The 20,122-nt window shown below is 29.9% G+C and overlaps 1 protein-coding gene across 2 annotated transcripts; it reads left to right on the forward strand.

Annotated features, from left to right (window-relative positions):
- The first annotated feature begins 1,277 nt into the window (after positions 1 to 1,277).
- LOC127279236 (pyruvate dehydrogenase (acetyl-transferring) kinase, mitochondrial) lies at positions 1,278 to 17,295 on the forward strand. Of its 2 annotated transcripts, none has more exons than XM_051301473.1 (7): positions 1,278 to 1,732; positions 9,983 to 10,190; positions 12,425 to 12,609; positions 12,778 to 12,942; positions 13,953 to 14,143; positions 16,036 to 16,260; positions 16,543 to 17,295. In XM_051301473.1, exons 1-7 carry the CDS (start codon positions 1,621 to 1,623, stop codon positions 16,729 to 16,731), a joined length of 1,275 nt encoding a protein of 424 aa, XP_051157430.1. In that variant the 5' UTR covers positions 1,278 to 1,620; the 3' UTR covers positions 16,732 to 17,295. The 2 variants fall into 2 exon arrangements, with proteins under 2 accessions (XP_051157430.1, XP_051157431.1); XM_051301474.1 differs by having other exon boundaries at positions 1,279 to 1,732; positions 13,965 to 14,143.
- The last annotated feature ends 2,827 nt before the right edge of the window (positions 17,296 to 20,122 follow it).

Raw genomic sequence — 20,122 nt, forward strand, 5'->3', positions numbered from 1 at the left:
GTTTCAATAATTGATTCGAATAAGACCATCAATGTGCCTATGCAGTCTTTATCTTCAACGTTTCTAAATCACACTTTAGAAAATCTGTCACCATTTCCGAAGGCGCCATCTCGTAAAACGACGAGGCCAAAAACCAGGCAAAACGACGATTTTAACATGTGATGTCGAAGTCAGTCGTATTGCTACAGAAGAGAAGAATCGTGAACGTAGCGCAAAAGACAAAAAACCACGAGGAAGACCGCGAAAGACCAAACAGTACTTGAAAAACGGAGGAAAATCATGAAGAAGACGCAGCACAAAGAACCCCAATCACCGCAGCCTTCTACAACCCTGTTGGCAAAAAACCATGTTCGTTCCAAAAACGTTTTAAGAACGTTTCATGTCCACCAAATAATGTTCTGGAACATTATTTGAACATCCATGTTCTTAAAATGTTCCAGAACATTATTTGGCGGACATGAAACGTTCTAAGAACGTCCTTAAAACGTTTTTAGAACGAACATGGTTTTTTGCCCACAGGGAAGTGAATTCCATCTACGTTCTCGTTCACAACAAAATTTAGTACGCCCTACGTACTACGAATCTGACAAAAATTGATTATTCCTCTTTCAGTTTCTTTAGTTTAATTTTTAATATTATCATTAGAAAGAGTTTTTTATGTTTACATATTTAATATTGTTAAAAAAATGTCTTATTTTATAAACGAAAATAGAAAAATATATTCTTCGACATGTTTTAAACTTGTCCAAATTTTGCTTAAATCCAAATTATATGCACTTTTTTCCTATATTGAAGTAAAAAAGTGGGGGGCCGACTTAGGACCACTATTTTCAGAAATGGCCAAAATGCACCATTTCACTCTGCAATGCATTAAGACTCTAAAAGCCATTCTATATCGTTTTAAATCGCATATAATTTTCGGAAAACGATCGCTGAACACATCTATACACTCGTCAGCGTCATTAAATTCGATTTTATTACTATTTTCGGCCAAATAGCTTACTCGGCCGACTTAGGACCACTCTCCCCTACTAATTAAATTTAATTAATAAAAACGAATTAATTAGTTATTTGTTTATTTTTGGAAACTGGAAACTGTTTTGACTTAACAAAGCAAGTCAAATGCTAAGCAAAAGCTTTTAAGCAAGTTGTTGTGGAACCTCCTTAATATGCCTATCCTTTTCTAACTCATACTTGCGTCTCCGTTCGCGTTCTCTACTCTCTTGCGATCACCTTGCAATTCTATGCTGCTTGGCCTTTAGTCATGTTGAAGTTATTGAGTTGAACTCACCTTTATCCTCCTATGGTTTACTGGTTTGAGTGTTTCGTTCATGATTCATTATATATAATCATAACATTAACTGACATTAACCAATACTAACAACAAGAGTAGAACCAGAATCAGTTATATATGGTTTGACAAGAGCTTCATATTTTCTATCAGTATCAATCAAACTGTTGATATGGAACATTGAATATTTTTGATATGAGAAAAGGATGATTTAGTTTTTCAGTATTTGCTATACATAACACAATAAAGTTTTTAATGAAACCATTTTGTGCGTGTTATTAAAAATTTTTGATTCTAAAGTTTAAGTAGTTAATGTGAAAATTAACAATATGAGGCTTACGAGAAGATGTTTAGGAAACCTTGGGACCATGACGAAGATGTTGGACTTTTATTCTCAATTCAACCCTTCTCCACTTTCCATAAAACAATTCATTGATTTTGGTGAATATAGAAATCAATTGATTTATTATTAATACTTTTTTTTGACGAATTCAATGTTTTACGTGATCATTTTCTAATCTTATGATCTGACTGTATTTATTTCCTGTATTTATGTGTATATATATATATTTTTTTTGCTATCATCACTAGATTGATAATATGTCAGATCAAGTCGCGATGAAATTTTATTGCGTAAAAGTGGATGAAGTTCAATCATAATAAATTATGTTTTCAAATTTTTTTGTGATATATGTATTTCTCAATTAAATAAAAATCAATGAGCGGTAAACGTAGTAGTATAATTTATTGTTTCTCTTTTTTTAACCCATTAACGCCTGAATTTACTGTATTTTTGGTCTGACTTCAAACTCTGATATTTGTTTAAAAATTGTAGTATTTTTTTCGGAAACGACTTTTTTATGCATTAAAGTGTCCTTTACATAAATGTGATGTCAAAAAATTGTTTTATACAATATTTTTTTTTACATATAATGCACTCGATTGCTTCAAAACACAATGATTTTTTTCAAAATGGCACCTAAAAACTCAAAATATTATGAAATTTTTTAATTTATGTCATGATGTACCACTTTCTTATAAATTTGACTTAAGATTATTTACTGGAGGATTTTAGAGTCACTGAATGCAAATCTACGGTTGGGGTACACTTTTTTTAAAAAATAATTTCTAAATTTTTTTTTCTAACAAAGTTTAATTTCTAAAATTTTTTTTTCTAACAAATTTCTAATTTGTTTTTTTTTCTAACAAAATGTACTAAAATATATAATAACAGAAAATGATATGCTCAGTTCAGCTTAAAATGAAATATAAATCGTTTTTTGTTATTCGCTAGCAACATAAATTTTTAATAAGAGTGACTGAAAATTATAATGCAAACATTTCAACATTTTAAAAATAAATTATTACTTTTAGAAAAATTTAAAAATATTTTTGAAAAATTGAACTTTGTAAGTAGAGGACTCTTTAATACATAAAAAAATTCGTTTCCGAAAAAATAGTATAGTTTTAAAAAAAACTATAATATCATAGTTTTAAATCAGACGTAAAATTTAGTGCATTTAGTAATTAAAGGGTTAATCTTTATTTATGTAGATATTATTCTCTGACCCATATTTCTGAACATTCATTATCGTGTAATCAAATTTTTTTCGTACACACGAAAGAAATGAAGCATTTTAGGAAAGTAGGTCTGTGTATGTCCGTTTTTCTAGGTCAAGTTATATTGTTTTTCTGGGCAAAAGTAACTCTTAAATCGAAAGTGACGAAATGTGTTTAAAAAAAATATAGAAAAAACTTATTTTGTTTCAAAAATTGTTACAACTTTTTTTGGGATCATCAATAACAATACTATTAAAAATTAAAAGTTAGATATAAATAAATACTATTTTCAGAAAATATTTTTACTTATAGAAATTCAAGACGCGAAATTTTTTTTTGTGCTCAGAACATGTAATACTATTTAAAAAATTTATTACAAAATTTTCCTTCATATTTTCTTAAAATAAATGTTTTATTTTTACGAAATATAAATTATTTTCTTTATAAAATTCGAAAGAAATATTGAATGAACATTTATAAAAACAATATAGCATTTTTATTGAGTAATTCCGTGGGAAGTGATCACAAGAATTTTGGATGATCGGAGCAATTTTAATGAAACCTTCTGAATATGTTCCTTTATGTGTACAAAATGAAAGACCACATATAGTTTTTCAAAAATTTTCATAATTTTTTGTGATGTCTCTAATTCAATTTTTTGACACTGTTTTTAAAAATATAAAACGTAACTTTTTTTCTTATTATCCAATTGAGATCAATTTCTTTTAACCCTTTGCGTCATTCTGGGTCTCAGAAACCCACATACATTTTTCAATTTTTCAAATTGATTTTTTGTCAATTCCAGATTTTGTGTTTTTATACGGCTATTTAGACATTAACAAGTGTAAAAAAATAGTTGAATAATTGTTAATTGTTAAACATACACTTACAGAATATTTAATTCTAACTTTTTCCCCAAAAATTACCCTCATTTTAATTTATTAGATAAAAGACTATCATAAAAAGCAAAATTATTTCTATTTTTTTTTTAAATATCCTTTCATAGTTTTGTGATTTTTTTAGTTTTAATTTTTGGCTTCTAATTCTTATTTTAAATAAAACTCTAAGCAGAATCTTAGTGCTAACAAAAATATAAGTAAAAGACTCCAGGGAAATTTTTTTGTAAATAATATATTTATCAAACGGAAAAAACAAATTAGACTACTAAACCTTTTAGGTAAATTAAAAAATTTTAATTAAAACAAGGTTTTATTTTACAAATGTACTGTTTTACATAAAAAATTAATTAATTAGTAATTACTAATTCTTTTAGATAATAAAATATGATAATAAATTACAATAATAATAATTAACGAATGATATATTTTTTAGAAAGATATGGTTGTTGCATTTTTTAGGTCATTTTATCTGTTACGAAAAACGTTCGTCTTCTTCGAAACAACTTTTTTATTTGCATGTTTACACGAATTTTTATTTTTTGTGTTTCTAATTGGTTTTGTGTTATTGTCCGCTTGATTTCACATGATCATTACGTGGAGGCGTGACCTTTACGGGTTAATAAAATACTAAATAATTTAAATTTAAATTGTTGAATTAAATTACAACCATTTAAAAAATAAAAATTAAACTTCTAACATAATATTGTTTATTTAATTAATAATATTTGATAATTAAATTCACCTTGTTTTTTTTATTGGTATACTTCATTGTGACACGCCTTGAAATTCGATAGTATTACAGCACTTTATATATTTTGTCATTTAAAACTAAGTTATCTAACTTTATCAACATTTATATTTTGCAAATGGTTTTAAAATTTTGAATTATGCAATTAAATCATCAGATATTTTTTATGATTTTTATTGTATTAATTATTACAGTAAAAGTAATTAAATTTTTTAAAAAATATATAATTTAAATTATTAATTTTTTTTCATAAATTATCTCAAATATTTGGGAAAAAAATATTTTCCCCATATTTCAAATTCATGAATTATTCATTATTATTAAATGTATTGATTAAAATATATGATATAGTGAATTTATTATAACCAGTTAATAATATAAATATATAATTAAGAAAATATATTAAAAAATTTTTAAGGTATTTTTTTGCATAATCTTATTTATTTTACTTTGCATATCTTTTTCAAAAAGTATAAATGATGAATAAAATTTTAAAAATGCGTTTTAAAATTTAAAAGGCCGTAAAATGTTTGGATAACAGAAGTCCGAATAAAATGATTTCCTGTTCAGATAACAGAGGGTTCGGATATTTAAGATTCCACTGTACTTAATTTCATAAAAAGAATTTTTAAAGAAACATAGATAATTTATTTTAAATAGCCTTAATTCTATATTTTTTATTTGGATATAATCCAGATAAAATTTATTATTTAACAAACATAATAATTATAAAAAATAATAAACAATGTGAAATTTTTAATTTAAGATGAATTCATACTCAAAATCGTGTTCCAATTTCACATACGGTTTTTCATGGATTTCCATTTGGATTCCTGGGGCGCATGATTATCCCATAAAAATCATTAGTTAGAATTTTCACTTTCAACAATTGTTCTAAAATTATTTTTATATTATTAATTGATTCCAAGAATTTGATAAAAAAAAGGATGTTGGTAAAAAATTTTGGTAAAATTAGGTTTGATAAAAATCTGTTTTTGGTTAAAAGGTCTTGGGATTGCATTATTTTGGGAAAATAAATTTTTGAAAAAATGGTCTTTGGAACTGGTAGATTGTAAAAAGTGGCCCCCAATCAAAATTATATTACAAACTATAACTGCAAAGACTTTACTATGCGATATTGTATTACATAATTTTTACTACTGTGCAATAATAGGTCAATTATTTAATCAACATTTCATTCACTTTTTTCAAGTAAACCAATCGAGCTAAAATTTTATATTCGAAAAAAATTAAAGCGCAATTACTGATTGATTAATTTATGTATTTAATAAATTTTATAGATTAGAAACTATTTGTGAATAGGCCAAAAAATAATCAAATATGTATACAAATAAAGCATAAATTTACTCTCTTAAAATACGACGTAATTTATGCTTCAAATAATAAATGACGCAATTCAACTTTAACTATGAGTAGTAAAATAACGAAGAACTGTAGTCTGTCATTATATATATGAATCGAATTCTCTCTATTAAGTCAATTAAAAATAGATTACTGACCATAATTCGTTCTATGTAACTTATTATTTATTTATTTATACACGGGTTTAAACAAACCCTTTTGTACATAAATACAAGATAATAATCTAACATTATTATATGAATAGTACTTTATGAATAGGCTAGGTAAATAAAAATATCTTTAAAAAGTTTCCCCACGTGGAAAGATTCCTAGGAAAGTGCTTCTGAGAATTTCCTAAGAATCTTTCCACGTGGGTCTGCAATAGAACTCCTGTTTTTAAAATTTGATGAAGATAGTTTTCCCCGTTTTCTATTTTTTATTACATAAGTTTACAAAAGTTTTTATTTTTTTAGATATCAGAGTGATTACCAATATGTATATTTGTGTGTTGAACACGATCCCGGGTTCCAAAATTGCGGATCACTTTTAGGATTTTTAGTAAAGTGGGGGTAAAGTTTTCAGAATATTTTTCCTCCTTAACCCAGGTGCGAATTTTTGGTCGGCCCAAAGTTGGGCCAACTATACCTATGGTTGGCCCTCCTTCGCATGCCAAAGGTTCGGCCAACTATGAAATGATAACGGTCCGCCAACCATTGGCGACATAGGTTGGCCCGACAACTGACGCCAACGTTGGTCCAACTTGAAATGCGTATGTTGTGCCAACCGTAATTTTCAAAGATTGGCCCAACAACTAATGCCAACGTTGGTCCAACTTAAAATACTTAAGATGTACCAACCATCACTTTCAAAGGTTGGCCCAACAACTGATCCCAAAGTTGGCCCAACTTAAAAAAAAAAGCTGAAAATTAATTACAAACGTGAATTAATTATTAATTACACAATTAACACATTATTATTGTGAAGAACATTACATAAACCTTAAACTATTATTATTAAACGCAATTGTCGACATACATTTTAGAAAATATTTGACGCTCGCTGGGATCGAACCCTGACCTAACGCACCGCAGACTAATACGCTAACCACTAGACTATACGCTCGCATGTGAAAATAAATGAAAAATGATTTCATAAGTTGCGACCCAGTAAAAATATTTTTACTTTCTTAATAATTCATTAAGTGTCTTAAACGGGTGATAGAAGCCACAAAATAATAAAATACTGGAATTAGAAACAACTTTTATTTTATTACTGAATATGTTTAATATATATATATATATATATATATATATTTCCAACTATTTGTTATGTAGTTTTTTCATCCGTCGGACCAACCCTGTTCCAGAGTTTGGCCAACCAGATCTTAAAAGTCTTTCAAACTATTTTTCCCAGAGTTTTGCCAACCTTCGGACCAACCATGGCCCAGAGTTTGGCCAACCAAAGCTTTTAAGTCTTTTAAACTACGTTTTTTGGAGTTTTGCCAACCTTCGGGCCAACCATGGCCCAGAGTTTGACCAACCAAAGCTTTTAAGTCTTTTAAACTACGTTTTTCGGAGTTTTGCCAACCTTCGGGCCAACCATGGCCCAGAGTTTGACCAACCAAAGCTTTTAAGTCTTTTAAACTACATTTCCCGAGGTTTTGCCAGCCAGTGGGCCAACCATGGTCCAGAGTTTTGCCAACCAAAACTTATAGGTCTTTTAAACTACATTTCCCGGGGTTTTGCCAACCAGTGGGCCAACCATGGCCCAGAGTTTTGCCAACCAAAACTTATAGGTCTTTTAAACTACGTTCCCCGGAGTTTTGCCAACCAGTGGGCCAACCATGGCCCAGAGTTTTGCCAACCAAAACTTATAGGTTTTTTAAACTACATTTTTCGGAGTTTTACCAACCTTCGGGCCAACCATGGCCCAGAGTTTGGTCAACCAAAGCTTTTAGGTCTTTTAAACTATGTTTGCTGGAGTTTTGCCAACGGTTGGCCCAACTCTGGGTTAAGGTTGGCCCGATGGTTGGCTAAACTTTGCAGCCCAAAGTTGGCATGCAAAGTTGGCCCAACCATGGGTTCATGTAATCACCAAAGTTGGCCCAACTTTGGCGGACCAAACTTTGCATGCCAAAGTTAGGCCAACCTTGGGCCAACCATCAAACTCTGGCGGCCAACCTAAATTCGCACGTGGGAATCTGACGTTCCAGAGATTTCTATATAGGCTTTAATTAAAACTTAAGTCGTATACTTTAAGACCCACATGCGCAAGATTAAAAAAAATTTGAAATTTTTTTAAAAATGTGGTTGAAGACACCAAAAGAGATTATTAACGTTAGTAACACCAGTTTTTCAAAATTTCAAAATTTTGTTTTATCTTACCCATATGGGTCTTAAAGTGTACAATTTAAGCCTATATATAGAAGTCAAGTTGAGAAGAAAAATTCTGAAAACCCTCAAAAACACGTTTTTTGTAGACTTTACCCCCACTTTTCTCAAAATTTCAAATTTTTTTAAATTGCGTATATGGGTCATAAATTGTACGATTTAAGATTTAATTTAAGGGCATATAGAAGTCTCCAGCACATCAGATTAAGGAGAAAAAAAATACTGAAAACCTTTAAAAACATGGTTTTTGAGGTCTTTACCCCCATTTTTTCAAAATCCTAACGTGATACGCAATTTTAAAACACGGGATGGGATCGTGTTCAGCACACAAAAATACATTGGAAACCACTCCGATATCTAAAAAAAAATAAAAAGTCTTATTTTGTAGATCTATGTTATCAATTAATAATAATTTTCATTAAACGTGTGAAGTATTTTTTGTCTTATAAGATTACCAAAATGTAAACTTAGAGAAAGTTACATCATTCTAAGTAAATTCTAAGCGAAGAATTTAATTGAAGATTATTTTTTCCCATTTTTATTGCATTATAACATTTAATATAGCAGATTAAAGATGTTAAATTGCTTCAAATTAAGACAAAACTTGTATTTTAAATGGACTTGTTATTGGCGATTCCAACAGCTACACTAGCGCCACAGTTGAACTAATTTAGGCGTGACTCGCTCTGTAGCACTCCATGTGTTTTAAACTATTTTTTTTTATTTAACGCTTAAAAATAATTTTACAAACGCAATAAAAATATCAGAATAATTAAATAATTTGAAATAAACTGTCAAAACAGAGACTGCTTTAGAGCGAGTCACGCCTAAATTAGTTCAACTGTGGCGCTAGTGTAGCTGTTTGAATCGCCAATTTATTTTGAATTAATATCCTAATTAAGAATTCTGTAAAATGTAAATTCAAAAAAATGAAAATTCGGTTAGAGAAGAATTCGTTCTAATATCCTTTCTGTAAAATAAAGAATTTTTTATGTGACTATTCTGTCTTATGAAAATTCGAAAAAATAATAATTCTATATCAAATTCAATTTCCGTGGCATAAAAATTCTGTAAAATAAAAATTTTAGTAACAATTCTGTAAAATAGAAATTCGGTTAAATGAAGTTTCTGTTAAATTGGATTTCTGTTAAATAATAATTTAAAAAGATAAAAATTTGGTTAAAAGTAAATTTTAAGTAATCAAATTCTGTCAAATAATACTTCTAACAAATTAATTTTAGAACTTATTCATGCGTATCAAATATAATCATAGTCGATATAACCGATTTTAACAGTTTTTTCCTAGTAGTACAATGAAAATAAATTTTCTCTCATGAAATTCAAACTTTGCATTTTTTTGTGTGGGTTAAAACATTTTTAAAGGGTTTCTGCATATTTCTCCTTTAATCTGTAGAGATTAAGATTTTATTTTCAATTATTTTTATGAAATTATATCAACTGTATCAAAATTTCTACGATTTTGACACAAAAATTAATTGCTTTCCTCACTGTATGGTATTAAACGAAATAAAATATCTTTATCAGTATTACGAAACAGATAAATAAGACTTTGTGAAACACTTCTATAAATATTTGTTTTTTGTTAAAACTGTTTTATCATAATAATAACAATTATATCAATTATTTTAGGAATTTGTTACTCTCACACAGAACAACAATTAGCAAAGTAGTAAGCCGATTTAATAACTTTAATTGTTTTTTTTTGTTACAGGACTCAGCGCATGCGAAAGAAAATCATTTATCTTTTTAAGAAAAGAACTTCCTGTTCGATTAGCAAATATTATGAAAGAAATTCATTTGTTACCAGAAAATTTATTAAGAACTCCTAGTGTTGGAGTTGTTAACAATTTATATATAACGTCTTTTGAGGAAATTATTCATTTCGAAAAAGCTGATGTCAACAATACAACATTGGATAAGTAAGTTTAAATTTACTAATTAATTAACCACATTGATAACACAGCCACGCGTACAAAAAGAGTTTTCATCTGGGGGTTTGATTATGTTTACTATATGGTTTTGGAGTCGCTGAATCCGAATCGAATTTTGTACAGCATGTAGCTCTTAAAAGGGTTGTCCTGGTAAAAAATTCCGGACTTATCTAGAATTAATTCGAAGCAGTCCGGTTTATTGTCAGGTTTTTTTCATCCGGAATTAGTCCGACTAAATCCGAAATTTGCCCTATTTGTATAACTGGTGAATCCCGAATTAATCAATATCCGAAGTCAGTCCGATCAAACGTAACTAGTGAATGTAGATTCTAGATTTATTGATTACACAGACCGGATTAATTTTGGATTCAATAAAAGTAATTTTGCATTTATTAGTTGTGAATCATCCGATTAATTTCGGATTAGACTGGATTAATTCTGGATTTACTAGTCACACAAATAATACTAATTTCGGACTTAACCGGACTAATTTCCGTATGATAGAAACCCGACTCTAAAGCGGACTGATTCTGATTAATTCCGCATTCCGAAATATTAACCAAAGTAGTGACTATTAGTCAGAAGGCAACGTACCTTTTACGCCGACATTGAACAGTTCTTATAGAACTTGAGAATCACCTCAACTGTGAGAGAACTGCACCTGGCGGCTGACTAATGCGGATCATTTTCAGATTATTGTCCTACAATTTCTGGATTAATCCGGAATGATCTGTCTGTATTTAATCTGAAATCAGTCCGAAATTTTAATTAGGGCTATGTTGTTCAGAAATTCATCATGAGCGTGCAGAAAATGCAGGTTGAAGTTCATGACACAGTAAAAACCCGGGCTAAAAATGATCCAGCCAGCAGGATCATTTTGATCCGCAGAAAAAATGAGTCAAGAAGGTGGCGCCACGTTCTATGTCTTTTAGCATTGGTTCATTTTTGCTGCGGATCAAAATGAGCCCAGGTTTTTACTGTGCAAGCATTCTAGTTTTTCGTAGTCTTAGTATTGTATTGTGGACTTTTCCGATTTCCTAGGAAGTTTTGAGCAACTACTCGAAAACTCAACCAGACTTCCTTCTTCTGATTTTTCATCGTACTGATAAATAAAGTATCCCTGAACAGTTTCTAAATTTGAGGCCCATCAAATTTTAATTTTATCATCAGAAAATTTAGAGAATACCTTTTGAAAATACTTGAAACATTTACCTGTCTTTGACAAACTGTTCCAACAGACCTATTTTTATATGAAGAGAAGGGACTAGGATCTTTAATAGATCCACTAGGAGGTCGATAATAAAAAATTTAGGGTCCCCTACTTATTTAAAATAATCCTTGGTACTTTGTGCTTGTCGCAAGCTGAAAGTACCACACTATAGTAACTAAGTATTTTCAAAAATTTATTCCATAGGCTCATCTAAGGCTCTTAAATGGGACTAATTTGAATTTTCAAAAACCACCCCTAAGTCCAAAAACTACATACCCAATTATTAAAACTTGATTAAATCAAAAAATAATCATATAGGAGTTAAGGGTTAATTTAGGGCTCTTAAATAGCACCGAATTGGATGTTCAAAAATGATCCACCAACTTTAAAAACTACCACTGAATAGTTCAAACTGTATATGTTCAAAAAACAAACACATAGGAATTTAGGGCCATGAGAAAAAATTGAGTTTGAACTATTAAGGGGTAGTTTTTGTAGTTGGTGGATCTTCTTTGAACATCCAATTCAGTGCTATTTAAGAGCCCTAAATGAGCCTTAAATTCCTATATGATTATTTTTTGATTAAATCAAGTTTTAATAATTGGGGTTGTAGTTTTTGGAGTTAGGGGTGGTTTTTGAAAATTCATATTAGTCCCATTTGAGAGCCCTAAATGAACCCAAAATACCTATGGACTAAATGGACTAAATTAGCCCTAAATGTTGGCATATATAAAAACTTATTTGGTAAAAGTGGTACTTCTAGGATTACCGACCTTCTACTAGAGATTCAGCGACCTTAAAAACATACAATTAACATGTATTGACCCCCAAATCAAAACTCTTTTTTTTGTATGGATATGGCCGTGTAATTAAAACAAAAATAAATGTATAACGTTTTTACATAGGAAGAAAATTGAATTAAAAGTTTTACGTCATTACTTTCCTTTTATAGCCTAACTACTTTTGGAATTTTTCTGATTTGCATCTTATTATACATAAACGTTTGTTTCAGATTCTGTCAAGCTCTCATCAAAATTAGAAACAGACATACTGATGTCGTTGAAACAATGGCACGGGGTGTTTTGGAATTGAAGGAATCACATGACGTAGACGTTCAAACGGAAAACAGTATTCAATACTTTCTAGATAGATTTTTCATGTCTAGGGTGTCAATTCGAATGCTTATAAATCAACACAGTAAGTTAAAAATTTATTTAATTTTTCTGATTTGTAAAAAAATTTAACTTTGTTCTTATGATGGATTTTTTATTATCTAACCTAAAAATAAAGTAACGATTTTATAATGAGGGAAAAATTAATGATTATTTATTCATGTAATGGAAGATTTTTATGTTTTATTTGCAGCGCTACTGTTTGGCGGTGAATTAAATGGACATAACAGACATGTAGGTTGCATAGATCCTTTATGCGACGTTATTGGTGTCGTTAAAGACGCCTATGAGAACGCACGATTTTTGTGTGATAGATATTATTTAGCTAGTCCAGAGTTGATAGTTAAACAACATAATGGCAAGTATGAAAATATTGATACTAATTTTTTTAGCAATGGAAGATAGATAATAGTGGAAAATATTTGTTTAGTTCGACACTATCGAACCTAGACGTAATATTTTTTTTTCTTGAAAACCACTTTAGTCCAAGATGAAATTTTTAGAAATTATAAATTACATTTACAGCTTTTTCTGATATAAATAAGTAAACACATAAAAAAAACTGACTTATTTTAAACATACAAATCATTCCATTCATTGGGGAACTGATTTAAAATCAGTAGCATCAGAGTTAAAACCTAAAGTAGAAATATGTTCTAGAATCTTAGTGGGGGGTATAAAAGCCGAGCAAAAAATAATATCCAAATTATTACCTATTTAATTATTTTAAGGCTTAAAAGTAGGATTATAATTATTAATAGAAGTGAGATTATGGTCCAATGCTGTCGAAAGCAGGTTGCGTCCTCTACGGTTGGAGATCACACTTCCAAAACAATTTCATGTCTCTTTGAGATTGTGCTTCTTGCATTTCATAACGTCAATTTAAAAAAAAATTTGGTCTTACTAACCATTTGTATTTATTTAAGTAACATTGCAACTAAATTATCTTTCGGATTTTCAATTCTAATCCAAACACTAAATGAAAAATATATAAGTGAGTTTTGTAAATATTATTAAGAGAAATAAATTTTTTAATGCAATTTAAAATAATATTAGTTACAAGTAAATAAATTTGCTATAATGCTGTGTGAAATGTAATGTCCCTTGTTAAATTTTTATTCAAAATATTTGAATAGAATTTGGTATTTAATGTAACTGTGCATTGAAAATGATATTTGAACCTAACCGTCATTAGAAACGAAGTTGGAATAAATTTATGTCGCTTGAACTGAGAACGTTTTTGGTTTGTGCTTGCGTAATTGTTTTGGAGTTATACCGATCGCTACTAACATATAGGATATTGTATATTTGTGATGAAAAGCTTTAATTTATATCTTTAATTTTTAATGCATAAACTTTTTCTAATAGCTACTTTTTCAGAACTAGAAAATGGAAACGAAATCAGAATTGTGTACGTTCCAAGCCATTTACATCATATGCTTTTTGAACTTTTTAAAAATAGTATGAGAGCTGTTATGGAGCACCACGGATCCGATGTATCTGAATATCCTCCCGTTAAAGTCACTGTTGTAAAAGGAAGAGAGGACATTTGTGTGAAGGTAAACTTTTACGATAATACGTAGCACTATACTTTGTAGGAACCTAATGGAAAGCTAATCGTGTTAAGTTCGTAAGTTTACTTCCAGCTATGTTACAGAGACTTTTAAATGTCTCCCAATTTAAAGTTAGTAGTGTTAATTTCCTCAAATGGGCGGGTTTTTGGTAACGCCTAAGTTTCTCAAAGTGGGTTATGATTCTCCTCTTTTTGTTTGCGCGCCGAACGTAAGGCAATTCTCAGTCCTCAAATTTATTTTCAATCATTTCTAATTGCTACTACACTGAAAAAGTCTTAAACGATCAGCAGTTCCAACAGTGGAAATGCAGTAGCTCTTTGCTTTGGAGTGTCTGGAGCATGATTTTGAGCAACCTCTATGCTAAATGTTGGGCGAACAGATGTTCCACGTTATTGTTACCAAGATTTGGTGATGCTGCAGCATCAGACTTGGGCACTCAGAGCACCCAAGATGGGAAACAGTTAGCCCCACAATGAAGTTGTGCAGAATCTCTTTATTTGGTGCTTCTCATACATGCGTTGGGAATTCTAAACGCCCAAGACTTTTTCAGTGTAGGACTCCAAAATTAATTAGAGGAACAAGGGAATGAATGACCGATAATTGCCTGGATATTAACACTGCTAACTTTGTAACGATAGAAGTCATAGACATATACCTGACAACTCGCACCTTCCTCCTCAGTCGCCTTTCGATTCACCTAGAGGAGCTACTCTGGCTAACTGGAAGCGATCTCAATCCTGGCTACCTGTATTCAGTTGTGGAGCTTCTAATTGAATACAGGTAGAGCAAAGGAAGGGATTCTTGACTATGGAAGACACTGCGTCAAGAGAACATCCTTAACTTCCTTGCTCCTTGCATGTCCTCACGAATTCTCTGTAGGAGCTTCTGCGAGAAATCGTGAAGATACCTTTGTAGTACCTTAAACGTCATCCTCGCTAACTCTGTAGATGCGTCTGCGAGAGGATGCAAATATGACGTCATATTCAAGAACCTAGAGTACCGTCTCCGCGACTTCTCTGTAGGAACTTCTGCGAGAGGATGTAGAGACGAGTACTTCTTTTCACGTTCACCACCCCAGGTTAGCAGATCTTTCACCTGGATGCAAAACTCTGGGACGTATATTTAACTCAGGGTGCCCTCTGGTTTAAGATATTTATCCGAGGAAATTCCTAGATGTTCCTAGTTTACGACAGACAAGAGTATCTGGTACATACCTGATCCTTCAACCCAATTGACTCACTTCTAGTCTTTGCTGGAGACAATTACCTCCGAATGCACGCCCTAGTTTTTGTTTGCCGTGATATAGCTTATATTCACATCTAAGATAATTTAAAGGTACCTACGCATTTTATAGACAGGGAAATGTCCAGGACATTAGTGTAAGAGGGCAGTGCGATCGACCAACCGAACATCAGCGGTTAAGCGCGACATTAACTAAATTCAGTTTCTTATATTTTATATTTTTTTATTCATTATATTTTTGCATTGTTTAGATTCTTTTGTTCATTTATTATTTTTGTATCTTTTATTATTATTTTATTTAAACAATATATTCTTTTTCGAAGGTTTAAATAAAGACTCGTTAATAACTACACCTCTCCTCTTGATCATAGTAAGAAATAGTTCAAAAATTAATCGAAACATAAATGGTGCCTCAAACCACATATAAGAATTAAGTGAACAAGTACTCTGCCCCCATTCGGTGAGCGGATCATTTGACTTAAAAACCCAGATCACAACTTTATAAATCGGGTGACATTTAAAAGACTATTAGCTGGAAGTTAACCAAAAGTTATTTTCAACTACCTACTAAATTATTTTTAACAAATTTAATGTAATAATAATAATAAACAAGGTATTTGTAAATATTATTTCAGGTGTCTGATCGAGGAGGTGGAATTCCTCGCTCTCAGACGGAGCATTTATTTAAATACATGTATAGTACTGCTCCTCAGCCGAGTCCTTCTGAAAATCATACTGTTCCTCTTGCTGGATATGGTTATGGGCTTCCATTGTCGAGATTATATGCTAGATATTTTCATGGCGACTTGATTCTTTTGAGCTGTGAAGGTTATGGAACAGATGCTGTTATTTATTTAAAGGTATTTCAGTCATTACTTGTTGTATGTCATTTTTTGACATTTTCGAAAACAAAATTTTAAATAAAAGGCTTACATTTTTCTCTTATCATAATACATATAAGAAAATTTCTAAAAGGGAAAAGTGTAAATCATGAAGCACTTCCTCTTTTGTCCCCTCTCCATAATTTATTATTGAGATAATCTCGTTTTCCTCTATCCCGATATCATAAATAGAAGTCGAATTTTTTTCTAATAACTTTTTTTTTAATCTTTTGTACAATATTGACAAATTTTCTTTTTTAGGCATTATCCAACGAGGCAAACGAACTTTTGCCTATTTTCAACAAGACTTCCTGCAAATTTTATAGAACACCGATATCGACTGCAGATTGGAGCAGTCAATGTGGTGGTAGCATGGCAACAAGACAATTGAATTTGAGTCAAAATCAAGGACACAGGCTTCCTCAAGGAATACAAGTGGGTCAATGCTAGCAGGAATATTTTGAAATAGATGAAGATTTTAAACCCTTAAAATAATTCTTTACAAAATGTGTTTGCAAATGAAAATTATTGTTTTATTTTTATCACTGCCTGCGTATTTTTTTTTTTTTTTGTGACTTGCACTGAAAAAAAGGGACCAAGGAAGCAAAAGTTATGTTTACCACAGTTTTACGCTAGTGTTCCAAAAAAAAATAAAGCCCAGAGGATTTGTGCGGGTAAAAGTGGATCACTTTAATCACAGATTTATCATGGACGTTTGGCCTCTTGATTTCTAATCCATGGTATTTTCACTCAAAAATTTCAAAACATAACCTATAATTTTTTGTTTCTTTAGGTCCCTTTCTTCAGAGCGCGTCAAATTTTTTTTCAAGTATAATGAAAATGATATTAATAAAATTGTACAGTATAGTGTTTAACAATAATACTGTACATCAAGATCCTTGTTTCGGTGTTTTTTTGCGTATTGAGATTTAAGTGTGTTATTTATGTTTAATATGAACATATATGTCAATTTCAAAACTTTTCAGTCAAATTTACTTTATTCAAACCATTTAAGTTTTTTGTTTTAAATCTCAGTTGTTAAAGCGTCTTATACATATATAGTATTTTATCATAGCTTTTTTAATTTTTAATGAAACAAACCTAACCTATATGTGAAAAATAAATTCCATTAAAAAAAAACTGTGATTCGATGAATAGGGGAGAAACAGACAATGCCGGTCATTATTGGTCAAATTTGAGTAATCATCTTGTCTCGTTAAGTTTTCTCTTATTTTCTTATTAGAGGCAAAAGTCTAAAATTAAGGTAATATTATTAAGTAATTATGTCAGTTTATGCATGTTATATCATTACAATATAATAATAATATAAAAGAATAAAATAAATATTATTTCACTAATTCTCCTAAAAATTGAATAGTGACCGGCATTAGCAACAAGCACTTTTTTCAATTTATTTTTTCATGTGCTATGAATTGAATTTAATTTAGTTACTAATTATATTTAGCAGCATAGAGATATGAAATATTCTCTAACCAATTATTATTTTAAGTAAAAATATTTTAATTTATTTAAAATAATGGAAATATCGCTTAGGTGAGCGCTATTACCTGCATCTCCCCTATCGTTATTTTTAGCTAATAGTCAAATATTTTTGTTATTGTTATAAAACACAATGCGCCTGATCACAAGGCATAAAAATCTACATTTTTAGGTAACATATTTAATTGATTTGTAAAGTTGTGCAAACTCCGTCTAAAATTATTAAACGTAATGTGTTATATTACATATTGTATCAAGTAATACAATATTATAATATAATTATTATATGTAATATAACATATAGTAATTAAAGAATTTATATAATTCTTATAATTGTAGAATTTTTACATTGGAAAAATAAAGTTTGCTTTTAATTGAATATTTTAAAAACGAAATTATGAGTGTTTAAATTTAAAATGCCATTTTTCTGTCCTGACCATGAAATTCAAGTATTAATTAATCAATTAATTTTTGTCATCACTTTTGATCTAATATGGCAACTTAAAAGTTTCTAGTAAATCAGAACGATTTTAAAAAAAGTCCGCCATATTGGATCCGCCATTTCTAATTTTGAAAAACTAACATCGGATTCGTAATCAGCAACCTCAAAAAACCCGAGTAATCCTTTTGAGGCAGATTTAACAATACTTTTTAACTGTTAGTGCAATATTCTATTCATATCTACTAAAATATATGCAGTGACTTTTCCGACATTTTGAGTCCGCCATCTTGAAATTGAAAGTTCTTATATGCATAGTTTGAAAGTACAATACCCAGTGGGCAAAAGACAATGTTCGTTCCATAAACGTTCTTAAAACGATTTTAGAACATTTCATGTTTGCCAAAAAAGTTCTAGAACATTATTTGAACATTTGAAGGGTAGAATGACAAAAGGGGTCAAGCGCCAATTTATCGAAAATGAGGTTTTTGCATAAAAAAATCAAGAAAATTCATTTACACATTTCTGTAGAAGGATTTCCTTTTTTATTGCGTATTTAAATCAGTTTTTAATAAAAATTAAATTAATAAAATAGCCTCAAATTTACTTTATTGCAACCTGATTGAAAAACAAAAGAAAGTGATGAGTCAATAATATTATCAAAATAAAAAAAAATATTATTTTTTTAGGTTTTATTTTAATATTTTATTTTAATTTTATTTTAATAATATTTTAATTAATAAAATTAATAATAATAATAATGTATTTTCAATTTTAAACAATTTTAAAATCATTTTGTTATTAATTTTTAAATATTTTTATGGTTATACTAAGTGAACAATTGAATTTAAAGATGAAAGTATTGCTCAATTCCAAAGCAAGCAATTAATTCGTAATTTTCTTGAAAACAAACAATTTTTTAAAGGAATTTTTTTTTCTATTCATTTCGTTGATTCCATAGAAAGAAACTAATTTTTCAGTTATTCTTTAAACTGTATATTTTTTTTATAATTAATGTTTAAAGAAAATGTGCTATGGAACCACAGTTTTTTTTAATTTTATCGTTAATATGTAGGTTTATTTCAACAAATTGTTGTTTATTTATTAAAACATACTAATATATCGAAACGGTTTTCTCAGTTTTTTTTTAAATGACCTGCAAAATTTTTAAAAATGATTTTTTTACTTCCTGTAAAAACAGTGAATTGGCGCTTGACCCCTTTTGTCATTCCACCCTTCATTTATGTCCATAAAATGTTTCAGAACATTATTTGGAGGATATGAAACGTTCCGAAAACATGGTTTTTTTGCCCACTGGGTACTATTTTATCTACCAATAGAATAAGTTGAACGACTTAAAAAAAAAATTTGGCTTCAAAAAAAATATTTTAAAAAACAGTGATTTTTTAGGTTTCTTTTATTTTTATCCCACATATTGGATTTCTTGATGGACCAATCTCTATTTTGACCTGAGAATCGGAAAGAGCGACCCCCAATACCCTCTAGAATCCATTGATACTAAAATATCTGGTCTTTTAATGTTTTAATTCTTACATTGAAGTTAAAGGTAAAAATGTTGGACATTTGGGCATTAATGGGTTAAGAAGCACAGAAAATAGAAACACATATAGCAACACACATAGCGCGACTTCTTGCAGTGAGGTTACTGTAAGGATATCTGTAGGGTTTGTAAGGTTACCGTGTACCGCCTACAGTAAACTTGAGGTCATCTTAAAACTTCCGCCATTACAGTAAGCTTGCACAGTAAAGCTAAGGTAAGCTTACACAGTAAGGTCGTGGTAAGTTTACATGGTAAGGTGGTGGTAAGCTTACACGGTAAGGTTGTTGTAAGCTTCCCGTAAGGTTGCTGTATATTATAATATAATTATTTTTAATATATTT

This window comes from Leptopilina boulardi, unplaced genomic scaffold (genome assembly GCF_019393585.1).
Source record: "Leptopilina boulardi isolate dan_hultmark-lab unplaced genomic scaffold, ZJU_Lbou_2.1 LbouV2_214, whole genome shotgun sequence".
In the NCBI taxonomy this organism is placed as follows: domain Eukaryota; kingdom Metazoa; phylum Arthropoda; class Insecta; order Hymenoptera; family Figitidae; genus Leptopilina; species Leptopilina boulardi.

What these genes read in the sequence shown, in the direction of transcription:
- LOC127279236 (XM_051301473.1), top strand. Translation starts at nt 1,621, where the DNA reads ATGAGGCTTACGAGAAGATGTTTAGGAAACCTTGGGACCATGACGAAG. An exon ending in AATGCTTATAAATCAACACA is followed by an intron (nt 12,610 to 12,777) that starts GTAAGTTAAAAA and finishes TTTTATTTGCAG; the next exon opens with CGCTACTGTTTGGCGGTGAA. An exon ending in GAGAGGACATTTGTGTGAAG is followed by an intron (nt 14,144 to 16,035) that starts GTAAACTTTTAC and finishes ATATTATTTCAG; the next exon opens with GTGTCTGATCGAGGAGGTGG.